Source organism: Hesperophylax consimilis, chromosome 15 (genome assembly GCF_061612785.1).
Source record: "Hesperophylax consimilis isolate HC1 chromosome 15, BYU_Hcon_1.0, whole genome shotgun sequence".
Classification (NCBI taxonomy): domain Eukaryota; kingdom Metazoa; phylum Arthropoda; class Insecta; order Trichoptera; family Limnephilidae; genus Hesperophylax; species Hesperophylax consimilis.
In genome coordinates, this window is record NC_142850.1 from 19238589 (window position 1) to 19252918 (window position 14330).

The window sequence follows — 14330 nt, forward strand, 5'->3', positions numbered from 1 at the left end:
ATTAATTTTTACGTCACATCGCTTATGTGATTCGTACGGTTGTCCGTTCTGTCAAAAGGTGAATTGAAACATTACAAAAAAAATGTTCTGAAGTTTAGTTTGTTGTAAAACAATGATGTTTATTATGTGCCGCTACTGCCAAAACACGTCGTCAAATTCGCTACTAGTATCGCCAATATCATTTGAATCGTCGCTATGAAAAGTCTAAATTCGTGTTAGTTGGTTTTAGTTAGCGATTAACTGCGTGCAATCAGTGTCGACACAAACAGTGCGCGTGCTTATTGGTTAAGAGTAGATAGTTGATTTATGGTTAAGAGTCCATGCCTAGTGTTGACTTATTGTGATTGGGATTTTTTTTTATTTTCATTTAAGTCAGTTCAAGTTCAAATATCAATGGAGAAATTAAACACAGATTCCGCCACTATTTTCGTGGGAAATATTGTTCACTGTAATGTGGACAAGACATTGACTGCTTTTAACGGATTCATCGTAGTGGAAAAAGGAAAGGTAAATATTTAACAAAATAACAGCCTAATAATTAAAAACAAAAAAATCCATCCGTTTTGACAGTTTTTAGAAAATGTGGGAAAGTAAATATATATATATATTTTTTTTTATAGATATGTTCTATAGGGAGTGCACAAAGTGTCGAGGAAATAAGTCAGCGCCTGGGTTTGACTAAATATGTGGTCACTGAATTATTGGCATCGCAATTCATAATTCCTGGATTTACCGACTGCCATCTTCACGCCCCCCAGTTCCCCAACTTGGGGTTGGGGCTCGACAGGCCTTTGCTGGACTGGCTCTCTCTGTACACATTCCCTTTGGAAAAACAATACGAGGACGTTAACTTTGCAAGAAATGTATACAAGAATGTGGTGGTAAGTAAAGTTACTAAGGACGTGTTGTTTCACAGAATTTGCACAATTCATCAAATTTCAAAGTTCACATTCAAGTTCTGTAAAGGTTCTTTTCAACTTCTGTTATTATATCATTTCTGGCCAGTTGTTTCAGAACTTGAAAATTAACTTTGAAATTTGATAAATTGTTCAAATTCTGTTAAACAACCCGTTCTTAATTTTTTATTGTTAAAGTTTTTTTTGTTTTAATTCATCTTCAGAGAATTTACAAAATTTGAACAATTTATCAAATTTCAAAGTTAATCTTCAATTTCTGTAAAGTTTTTTGGAAATTTGAATAATTGTTCAAACTCTGTGAAAGAACCCGTCGTAAATTGATTAGATTTAAAAGATTAGCAATCACAATCATCAGGGGAACATTTTATCATGGAACATCGTACATAAACCTAAAATTTTGTACATAAATAAATTATCCATAAATGTTCCAATAATTTCTGTAATTTACAATATAAATTATGATAGATTCATTATTCTCATGAAAAACTTTTGCCATCATTATGAACCTATCTACTTGTAGTGTGATTTTACTGATAGCCTTTTGACTCGTAATTTGGCTAGGATACTCACATACTCTTGATAAGGCAAAAGATGGAGGTTACGTAATTATTTATGATACGTTGTGTAAATAAATTATTATCTTATTTGTGTGTTGGACCAATTAAACAATCTCAATCTTTTGAATATATTTTCAATAAATACTTCAATTTAATTTGTGTGCGTTTCAAAATATTGCATAAATTTAATGTTATCAGATATTTTTTCTCAAGCAATAGCATTACCAGGGCCGGTCCTGTGCAGCGCAATAGGAGCAGTTCGCTCCACTTGCGAAGAAGGCAAGGCGCTGATAATATCTAACAGTGCCCTTGAGGTGTTTTTTGAGCATTACATACGTTAGATTCAATTTAATATTCCAAAGCACTGTGAGAGGGAGATAGTCCTATCTGTTTTAAATTTAAAAAATAAGTTCAAGTTCCGAGACTTTTATTATAAAATTTTTTTTTTTACATATTGAAGATTTTATTCTGTAACGTATTTTTAATTTGATTAATGTTTTATAAAGAAGAGTCATGGAGAAGGTTTAGCGGCTTTTTTTTCTGAGATGCGTCAAAAGATAGTCACTACACCACGGGATCCAAACCTATGGGTCGCGACCCTAAATGGGACGGCATAAAGGCTTTCTGTAGGGTTACCTCCCGAATCAAGTAAAATAAATGTTTGTGTAAATAAATAAAAAAAATGTTAAAGTAAAATTATACTGAATGCCGTCTTAAATCCGTTCCTAAATATTGCACTGCGATTTTTCGGAATGTGGCCACTCGCAATATTAAATCAGTTGTCGTTGAATCAGAATCACTTAATCGGGTCGTGACCCGAAAGATGTTGCATTGCATGCATTACTAGTTGGAGTTTTTAGCGCATACAACAGTGTCATGTCCTTTCACGCATTCAAGTAACGTCTCTCAGCATTATTATATTATATGTATGTAATTTAAGTTGGTCCATAACTTCCAGAGATTCCAGAGCAGACATCACCAAAATACTTAGTTGGATGTATGTTTCAGTGTTTCTGGTTTTAATGTTGCATGGAAACTCCTGAAAAAACCCATTAAATCAATTATGTGAATAAATAATAACTCGTAATCATAAATCATGGGTTATTGACGATCATTCACTTTATTTGTGATTGATGTTATTCGTCAGTACATGTTGCACGAGTTTTTTTAGTAGGAATTATGCCATATTTGTCGTCACTTAAACGAAACAAAGTATTTGTTTCATTTAATAATATGTCTCACCACAATGTGATTGCTTTTACGAAAATATATATTTTACAGCATTTGTAAGATGCACTCGAATTCAAAGCCACAAAAATGTAGGAAAAGCCGAAAAAACATGACATAAATAAGAAAAAACTGTAATTAATTTGCAGATCAAATTGAACAACTAAACAACATTAAATTGATCAGCTATTGAACAACTAGAAGAACATTGAATTTAAAAAAACATTAAACTAAACAGCTATAGAACAACTTGAACAATGTTAAATTGAACAGCCATTCAACAATTATGTCAACTTTAAATTGAACAACTAGAACAATGTTAAAATTAACAGCTATTGAAAAATTTGAACAATATGAAATAAAACAGCTAACAACATTAAATTGAATAATATAAAATGTTTATTCCAGTGGAGAACGCTGCGCAATGGCACGACCACCGCCTGCTACTTTAGCTCGCTACACCTTGAAAGTAGCCTGGCCCTGGCCGAGGCCATAGCACAGCTTGGGCAGCGCGCCCTCGTGGGGAAGGTCAGCATGAACATGCCCAACCCGGCACTCTACTTTAATGAGACGGAGCAGGAGCTGCGCGACACCGAGACATTCCTTAAGCTGGTCTGCCAGATGAAGGTACTCTTCTTTATCTTGTTGCACTACACTTGCAGCTACCGGTAGGATACAGGAATAGGTGTATTGTACTGATTAGGGCTTTCAATCCCTGGAATTTTTTGGAACCGGGATTACCGTGCTCGCATTTTTCTATCCCGGGAAAACTAAACTAAAAAACTTTCCTTACTTCTAAGAAACAGCTTAATAAAGATACCATACCCCAAAATTTTTCTTATTAGAACAATTCAAATATTAATTAATAATTCATTAGAAAACTGTACAATAAATGACATGCTGCCACTAAAAAAATTATATATTCGCACAGTTGAAAGAGTGTTGTGAATCCAAGAAAAATCCCGTAATCCGGGGATTAAGGCAAGCACAGCACGGGGATTACGGTGCCGACTAAAGATCCTATAGATCCTACTAAAGACTATAGTAGAACGATGGTGGCGACACTTTTGTGCGCACAATTTTATACTAATAAAGGTTCATGGCCCTTCTCCCTTATTTCTACTATTTATGGATTTAGTTCTCCCTCAAAATCAGTACGAAAAGGAAAAGCTTTGGAAATGCTGGGCTATCCATTCAGGGACAAAAAATTACAATACATGTTAATTGAATTCTGTATGTGAAAAAACCTGTGCAGATTGAATACATATTTATTTGCCCTTACTGGCAAAAAACCTGCAACCTCTGAGCCCAGAACCAAGGTGCTCTACCACAGAGGTCGTCAACCTATATACATATGTATTATACACAGAGGGTTCCGGAAACTCCTAATAAAAGTGCGACAGATTTAAAAGACATTGTACAGCTGATATTAATCCCCTAGCGACAGATTTAAAAGACATTGTACAGCTGATATTAATCCCCTAGCGACAGATTTAAAAGACATTGTACAGCTGATATTAATCCCCTAGCGACAGATTTAAAAGACATTGTACAGCTGATATTAATCCCCTAGCGACAGATTTAAAAGGCATTGTACGGATGATATTAATCTCTTAGCGACAGATTTAAAAGACATTGTACAGCTGATATTAATCCATTAGCGACAGATTTAAAAGGCATTGTACAGATGATATTAATCTCTTAGCGACAGATTTAAAAAGACATTGTACAGATGATATTAATCCCTTAGAGACAGATTTAAAAGGTACTGTACAGATGATATTAATCTCTTAGCGACAGATTTAAAAAGACATTGTACAGCTGATATTAATCCCCTAGCGACAGATTTAAAAGACACTGTACAGCTGATATTAATCCCCTAGCGACAGATTTAAATAAAAAATATTATACAGCTGATATTAATCCCCTAGCGACAGATTTAAAAGACATTGTACAGCTGATATTAATCCCCTAGCGTTAGATTTAAAATACATTATACAGCTGATATTAATCCCCTGGTGACAGATTTTTTCCAAATTTGACTTAAAAAATTCCAACTTCGGAATTGATTTTCTTGAAAACTAAAGCTCAAATGAGTTGCGGAGTTGCAAAAAGCCGATTTGGAAATTTCTTTTTGTTTTGATACCTTCCCGAAAAGTGTTTGAAATACATTGAAAGTAAATATAATATCAATATTTTTTGCTAAATTTCAAAAGAATAATATTTTATTGTTTAGATATTTCGAATAACATGTAATTTTTTTGTTATAATCAAGTGTTTTTCGTGTCATCTCCAGATGTCCAAAATTTCCAGTACGGGTTTTGCAACTCCACAATTCAAATCAAATTGAGGGACACCGTTTGTGCATACCTACTTCTCTATTAAGTTAATTCATAAAGGTGTTATCACTCCTACCTACAAAGCGGAACAGTTGTTTGATAACAACTCACAGTTCACAATTTTTATTACAAAGATAAGAGAGATCCCCTTTAGTTCAAGGTCAATTGCCAATTGGCTTCCTGCCCCCTCTCCGATAGAACATTGACGTACTTATTTGCATCAATTTATTTTATAAATAATAAAATTTTTACTTTCAGAACGATTTAATAGAACCAATAATAACTCCACGGTTTGCAATAAGCTGCGACCATGACCTTATGAAGAAGTTGGGAGATTTGGCAGAGAAATATCAGTGCAGAATACAGGTTTTTTAAAATAACTTCTTTTGTGTTAAATTTATACATTTTCTTGGATTCTTCAGATTTTTCAATTTCTTTGTTTGCAGATAATTTATTCTGGTGATGATGATTTCCGGAAATAATGAAATTAAATTATGTTTTAGATTCTTTTATCTCTATTTAAAATAAGTTTTTATCTCGGAACATTTTCTAAGCTATTTTTTAACTTTTTCAGACTCATGTTTCTGAGAACTTGGCGGAAGTAGATTATGTACAGGAACTCTTTCCCAAAAGTTCCCATTACTGCGATGTCTACCAAAAAGCTGGACTTCTTACGGACAAGGTACCTAAAACATTAACAAAATATTTATTACACTTAACATATTTTCATGGCAATACATATATGTATATGAGTATGTATTTCCAATTCTCGTATCCCACAAGACTTTTATAAATCCCTCTTATTTACATAATACAATATTAACTCTTGGTGTGCCTCTGCAAAATTTTCGCCCTGCGTCATCTGATTCTATTTTACCATCATTATATATTTATAAAAATAGTATATAATCTACCATATGTAATTTCCCTAGAATAGCTAGTAATATTCAGAGAAATGATGAGATGAATGAGAAATAAACGCATTGGGTCAACGTTGATGCAAACCCGCCAACAAGTGAACGCCTTTGGCGAGTTGGACCGATGCTCTTGGCCAATTCACGAATAAAAACAATCATTTCGTTTAGGCAGCAAATTGAAAATGGCACATTTTTAATCCTAATACATAGAAAATTTATTCAACAACATAAAAATAATATAAATATAACTTCATTAAACAATGAAAATACCCTATTCTACATTGGCCATTTGATCCTTTTATTATTAATGTGAATACCGCACAAGAGTCCCAACTGCTCCCAACCATCTGGAGCCAGTGAGACTATGACATCCTCAATCGGGATATGTTGTGAGGCTGAAGGTAGCGGAAAGGGGAAAGAGATGAGAGAGAGAGGAAGATGGAGGAGTAACAGGCTATTCAGATCTGATCACCAAACACGGCTAAAGTATTTCAAGAAAGGTTTCAATTCTGAATGGTGGTCTTACAGAGGGCGATACTGAAAGTACCTTTTACTCTGGAACGTGCCGCAAGTATTCTATATATTATTTTTGAATGAATAAATTGTGAAATAACACAAATTAATCACATAAAAGTTTACTTGCGTATGCTGGGATTTGAACCCGCAACCTTCAGATTGCTAGTCAAGAGCCTTACCCCTCGTCCACGGAGGCCGTCAAATCTAGATGCTAAATTATCACAGCCGCATCAATTTACTTGTATAGCATGTTATTAATCATTGTAATTCGTAAATTTAAATAATCAGTAATCAACAGTACTGTCTCCGCTGAACGCGTATTGCAAACTGAAGACGGGGCGACATGTGAACGCTCTTAGCGGGTTGGTGTTGCACAAAAACCGACAATAATTGGGTTGATCACCCAACTTTGGCGGCCAACGCATACAACGGCCAAGTGGCTCTGTATACGTTGGGTCAGCGCATTGGTCCAATGCATTGGTCCAACGTGTACTAGGCGCATAAGAGGTTAATCACACCTACACAGCACCAATGTCCCATCAGTTTTCTAAATCGGTTATTAAGACATATTTCAATTTCTGGTATCCCACAAGGCTGCCTATTGGAGCTTCTACTATTCCTTACCAATACTAACCACACTTAAACAGCACCAATGTCCCATCAGCTTTCTAAATCGGTTATTAAGACATATTTCAATTTCTGGTATCCCACAAGGCTGCCTATTGGAGCTTCTACTATTCCTTACCAATACTAACCACACTTAAACAGCACCAATGTCCCATCAGCTTTCTAAATCGGTTATTAAGACATATTTCAATTTCTGGTATCCCACAAGGCTGCCTATTGGAGCTTCTACTATTCCTTACCAATACTAACCACACTTAAACAGCACCAATGTCCCATCAGCTTTCTAAATCGGTTATTAAGACATATTTCAATTTCTGGTATCCCACAAGGCTGCCTATTGGACCTTCCACTATTCTTACCAATATTAACCACACTTACACGTTACCAGTGGTCATCCTCTCTGCCTACTCCTGCAATTGAAGGCGTGATGGTTAGGTAGTTAGTTTCACAACACCAAAATCCACACCCTAAATTAGTTATTTTTTAATCTCCATTGTTTTATGTAATAAATGTATTTCAGTGCATCCTAGCCCATGCAGTCCATCTCAAGGATGAGGAATTCGCCCTTTTGGCCAGAAAAGGAGTGTCCATAGCCCACTGCCCCGCCTCCAACACCCGGTTACAGTCGGGACTGTGTCCCCTGAGGAAGCTCATGGAGAATGGAGTCACTTGTGGACTAGGAACAGGTTGGGTTCAATTCTGCTACTTATCTCACAGTTTATATTTATTTTTTCAAAATTTAAATATGAATTACCTCTTCGGCCATTTTGTCTATTTGTTTTTCTTTGGGTTTAACAGAATCGCTGAGGACCGGTTGTTTCACAGAATTTGAACAATTCTTCAAATTTCAAAGCTAAAATTCAAGTCCTGTTATTATTTCATTTTGGGTCAGTTGTTTCACAGAATTTAGATAATAACACTGGAACTTTGAAAAGAGTTTGAATATCAACTTTCAAATTTGATGAACTGTTCAAATTTTGTGAAACAACGCGTTTATTTACAAAGTTTTTTTTTTTACTATTTAATTTTATTGGATCACTTAATTCTAATGCATGCTCTTCTCCTCAGTTATATGTTTTAGTGAATCACTCTCTGTTGATATAATGTGTGCTTTTCTCTTTTTGGGTTTTTCAGGGGTAACTGGATAAAACAGAACCTCTCAGAACTCTTGGATTTTACACATCATACCCATATTAAATTATCAACCTTAATGTTTTTACATTATCTCGGTGCTACATGCTCCATTGGCTGCGGTCATTTGCCACTTGCCTCCAGTTCTCTGTACTTCCCGTCCTGCTCCAATCCTCTTCCACAGAGTCTATCCAGCTCTTCCTCGGTCTGCCTCACAGTCGCTTCCGCTGGGGCATAATTTTCGACATCCTATCATCTGACATTCTTTTACATGTCCAGCCCATTGTGGCCTTCGTAGGGATCAACAGAATCTTATATTGGTCTCATGTTCTGTGAGATTTTTGAGCTCATGATTTATCATTTAAGACACATTTTCTAATGTGAGTCCAAAAAATTTTTTGTAGATTTTACATGTGGTGGTAATAAAGTGGCTAAATCCGGTTGATTCCAGATGTTTCCGGAGGAGACAGCCCTTCCATAATGGATGCCATGAGGCGGTGTATGGACGTGTCTACTCACATCGCCTGCCTTAAAGGAGAAACGGAAGAAACTAAACCTGTTTCCTGGAAGGAAGCCTTTTACCTTGCCACGTTGGGAGGAGCTAAAGGTATTACATATTATTTAATGAGTAGGCAAAATTCTGCTGATGCACGCATATCTGATTTCACAATAAGTTTAATAGTATAGTAAGTTAATCCTTTCTTCTCTCCAAATAAGAATCCAATCGAGCTTTAAATTGGTTTATATTAGTAGCATTGATAACATGTTGCGAAAGTTTATTCTATGCTTCCACTACTCTATTTGCAAGAAAATGGCATGAGACTGGCTGGAGAAGGATAAAAGTAGACTGAATACTGTAGAAACGAGAACCCTGAGGCGTATGTGCTTATAGTTAGTTGCAGAAAAGAACAGAAACAAAGCAGTGGAATATGCTCGAGAAAGCATTTATCCAGCAGTTCATAAAAAATGATTCAGTTGATTCAAATTGTTAATTACGTACCCTCTCCCCCTGATGTGTGTAAGATATCTCAGTTATTTTCATTAAGGTGTTCTTATGTTTTTCTGTATGTAACATTAATTTTATGTGGAAATTTCACTGGTCAAATCTTTAAATAGTATAAAATAAAGTCGCTATCTGCGTCTGTCTGTGCACTTAGTTCTTCTAAACCACGGAACGGATTTTGATAGGGTTTTCACTATCATTCAGAGAATTTCTTCCAGAAGGTTTATATATGTAATAAGTACATATTAAATTTATAGAAAGTAGAGAAAATTCGAGCAACGTCGTGTACATGTCAGCTAGTTATTTAAATAAAAATGTAAAACTGTTTGTTTCCCCAATACACTAAAATAAAATAAAAACTTGTATATTCTATGATTGTAGCTCTTTCTCTGGACGGCAGAACAGGCAACTTCGAAGAGGGCAAAGAATTTGATGCCCTCATCATTGACCTCCACTGCCAGGAGTCTCCCATAGATCTATACAAAGTACCTGAAGAGGTGGCGTCGCACCAGCACAGCTGCAGCCAGTCAGAAATAACATGCCTTCTGCAGCAATTTGTGTACCTCGGCGATGACAGAAACATTATCAAAGTGTTTGTGAAAGGAAAAGAAATTGTATTCTAAAGTGAGTGAAAATTATTACAATCCAATCGGCAAACAAAGTCTGTTAATTTTTATATTATATTAAGGGAGTATTCACCACCTCTAAGTAAACTGTTACGCTACTCGTTGTGTAACATATTTTATCCGTTTCACCACTGCTGAGTAACGCTTCCCATTATGTAAATGTCTACTTTACAGCCGAGTTAATCCTACGATTAAAGTTACTTGCCGAGTATGTAGTTACTAAATAGTTTACTCAGAGGTTGAGAAATGCCCCCTTACAGTTAAAAATTTTGTGTTAAGTTTGACAAATGGGCGTTCATATTATTTGTGCATCTATGATTACAAAATTTGTTTTACTCAAGGTGACCTCATATAATGAACATTTTTGAAGTAGTACAGTAGAATCTCATGTGCCGGGTAAGTGTTGGCTGCGGTTGCGTCTGTTCATAATCATTACTTGGGTGAGGTTGACATATTCAATACCAACTTGGCAAGTTTTGTGGATCATTTAAAACATTTATTTCAACAATACTCCTAAACACATCATGTAAACCAACAAATAGCTGTAATTTTCTGTTTTTGTTTCTTGTGTTTGTATGACTTGTTGCATAGCTTTTATCAAATGTAATTTTATTCTTATTTTTTATGTTTGAAAGTATTTGTCAAATTAAAATTATACTACCAACCATGTAAAAGCCCTCTGGGCGTTAAATAAATAAATTAAAAAAAAAAAAAAAAAAAAAAACTGCATGGCGAGCCGGAAGGGAGGGAGACTTTGCCTCTCCAGCCGGACTCCCGTAGACTTGCACGCAGTGGGAGGGATTGATGCATATGTCCGTCACTCCTCAACACGCTGACCTCCAAATTCCTACCTACCCCTCATACCTTCTTCCTTCCCTGAACTTCCTCTCTGTTATTTCCCATAAAAAACCCTTCACACTGCATCCCCCAAAAAAAATAAGATTCATGTTTAAGTGGAAGCAAATAGTAGTCAATTATTTTGGTCAACAAATGAAAAACATAATGTTTGTCCTACAACTCCTAAAATAATACAGATTTTTTCAGAAGTTGTAGGAAATACTTAGGAGGGGTTGTTTCGGAGAATTTGAACAATTCATCAAATTTCAACATTCATTTTCGGGTTCTGTGAAAGTCCTATTCAAGTTCTGTTACTATATCATTGTAGGCTAGTTGCTTGACAAAACTGAAATAAAAACAGAACTTGAAAAAATCTTTCACAGAACTTGAAAATGAACGTTGAAATTTGATGAATTGTTCAAATTCTCCAAAACAACCCGCCCTTAGTAATCATACAATTTATCATATTAAAATTCAAGTTCTGGGAAAATTTCATTTAAGTTCTGTTATTATTTTATCATGGGCCGGTTGTTTCACAGTTCTTGGATAATAACAGAACTTAAATAGGACTTTCACAGAACTTGAATATTAACTTTGAAATTTGATTAATATTGTTCAAATTCTGAGAATTCTAATATCATTCTTAATAGTATTTATTATTATACAAGTATCTTTATTAGCTAAAAGCATTAATACATCAGTTTTCAATATGTTTCAGTGATACATGACCGACAGTTTTTACATAGTGTCGGATTAGCGAGATTCTACTTGTGTGATTTATGTTTTGTTTTATTCCATCAAGAAATTGCTAATAAATTATATTTCAGACATGTTTACTTTAGCCAAGCAAAATATTATTTGAAAAGCTTGTTTCTTTGTATTTGATATCAATAATTCACCGTGTCAACAGGTCGCAAGTGTACCTACTGCAGATGTGGCTTACACAAACTGTTATGGGCCACAACTGTGATTTCCAAACAAACAGTTGCTGTTTGACCTTGATTGTGTGTTTAGCTTTTTGAAGTACATTGATTTTAACCGTAGATAATAAAAACAAAAAGTGTAGCGAACGTCGTTTACCAATGTTACTGTAAATCACATCTACATAAAGCAGCACCACGCCTTTTTCTACCTTCGCACCAAAAGCAAACCTTTCATTGGCTCCACCGCTTTGCATAGTCTGCAGTTTGGTCGTAGTTCGGCGACAGTCGGTGTTGCTATAAAAGTAATTTTGTTCTAATAATATATGTGATGGAATTTATTTTTATTTAAATGTCCAAACAGGCTTAAAGAATAAAGGCTTTTACATACAATACAGTACATCTTTTTTTTAAATTACAGTGAAAATAAGTAACATTAGAATAGATAATTTACCAATATCCTAAGATTTACATTATAGATCTGTTCCAATTTATTGTTATTTTTAAATCCAGTAGCCTCTCGCTCATGTCCCGAGTCAGATGAGCTGGTTTGAATGCGATAACAATTTTATAGAAGAGATTGCAATAGTTTAAATGGTTTCATGACAAATAAGAACATTTTTGAAAAGTGTATATTAAAAATGTTGAGGAAAATAAACTAACCTAAAAACATCAATCACTCTAAAGTGTTGTGATTTGTATGGTTACCAGTTTAACCTCTTCCCGCATGACCTATCAAATCTAGAAATAAATAAACAAAATTACATCTTTTATTTTTTTTTTATGAAGATTGAAAAATTAAGAGTTTACGGATGTGGCATCATATGTCTGTGTACCAATATTTTTGTCATTGTAGCCAAATATAAATTATCAGTCAGAAAGAACCTAAACAAATATATAAATGATAGATTAAATCATTACGTAGAAACATACATTAATAAATAAAATAAATTAGAAAAACATGTGCCATTTAAAAATTTGATGTAAATATAATTTGTATGGAAATGTTCTGTAAAAGCAGGACACGCAGGATCATTTTTTGCACGTGTGTTGGTACTGGAATACTGGTCCTGGGGGAAATAATTTTTCTTAGGGCCTCCTGTATATAAAAAAATCATATTTGTTACTTTCAAATATCTTTTACGATTAAAAAAGAGGAGTTAAATCTGAAAACATACAATTTTATAAGATCGCCAGGTTATTAAATTGCACTTGTGGGTACATATTATTCTTTGAAAGGTTCAAAAATTTATTCATATTCCCAGATTACAAATAACCTGACAATATTTGAAAATCTCCTACTACCACCACAGTAAGCGGAAAATGTTTGTTGTGTTGTGATGGAGGACTTAACCAGCAGGGGAATTAAACACTACGCCTGAGTGGGACTCAAACGCGATGTCAACTCAGTCACCGACCAGTCACTAATTAACAAAAATTTTCGATCAATCCCATGCGAGTTGCAAGATAACATCATGTGGAGCTACATGTTTCGAACGGTTCTCTGATATTTCATCAAAATGAAAATTAAACACACCTTTAAAAAGTGAAATAGTCAATGATGAAACAAAAACTAGGTTTAATAGTTACTTATGTAACCTATTTAACCTTATTTTTGTTTCATCGCTTTTCATGACTTTATATCACTTTTTGGAGGTGTGTTGAATTTGATGACATACCCGGCCACCGTGTCGAACCTTATATGTTAATTTAAAATTTTTTTTTTTTTAAACACTTAAAATAAAATAGGAAAGTTTTTATAAGTGTTCTAAAAATCTAAAAAAGTTCTTCTAAAAAATTCTTACCTATAATAAACAGTGTTTTTCATTGAACATTCAGCAAAATAGCATTCATCAAAATCTTTTGAAATCGGCTTTACTGTGTTCATTCATGTTGAATTGTTAAATTACACATAAAATAACTGATTTTTAAATTCATATTTTCTCAAATCAAAGCATGAAATATACATATAAGGAAAAAAATGTTACTACTTTTTTGATAAGTAATGTTATCAGGGGTTATATATACCTACCAGCAAAACACATCAAATATGATGTTTGTCATGGGAATATTATTATTTGCATCTTTTCATCTATTTTTGATGTTATCATGAACCTTGAACTTTTCAATGACGTATGTATTCATAATGGTAGAGCATTATATATATATATCTTATTCATGACTAGTGGCTCACCCAGGGGGCGCTACCCCCCCCCCCCCCAAAAATAATAAAAATATATAGTTTTTCCAAGAACAATTTTATGCACGCATAATCTTTCAATGGTTTTTAATTACTTAAAATGGTATCAAGCACGGTGTAATGCATGGGCAATCTTTTTCTCACAATTATTACGGGTTGCACCTCACCGTTGAAAAATTAGAGACACGTACTGCGACCCATTGATGTTCAGCACAGAAGAATTAAAATGCACACCAAAAGTTCCGAACGCAATTTGAAAAAAAAAAAAAAAAAATTTGTGAATTTTTCAATAATCATTTTTTACGATCACAAAAAGTGAGGTGACAATTGAGGCCCCTAGAAACAAAGACGGAAGTGTCCACTTTGTTAAATTGTTGGCAATCTAAAAAAAACGTTTAATCAGTCCGTTATTCATCAATATGCAAGGAAATTTTAATAATATGATAGTAAACCGGTTTAAGAATACTATTTTAAATCATCTATGTATCTAAATGCCCCAGTTTCTTTAAAAAA

The 14330-nt window shown here is 34.3% G+C and overlaps 1 protein-coding gene across 1 annotated transcript; it reads left to right on the plus strand.

The window, feature by feature from the left end:
• The first annotated feature begins 6 nt into the window (after positions 1 to 6).
• On the plus strand, positions 7 to 12861 carry DhpD (guanine deaminase). Its single transcript, XM_089640029.1, has 8 exons — positions 7 to 507; positions 621 to 881; positions 3110 to 3328; positions 5299 to 5406; positions 5615 to 5722; positions 7621 to 7786; positions 8683 to 8838; positions 9616 to 12861. The coding sequence occupies exons 1-8, from the start codon at positions 307 to 309 to the stop codon at positions 9855 to 9857; spliced, it is 1461 nt and encodes a 486-aa protein (XP_089496155.1). The 5' UTR covers positions 7 to 306; the 3' UTR covers positions 9858 to 12861.
• Positions 12862 to 14330: the final 1469 nt, after the last annotated feature.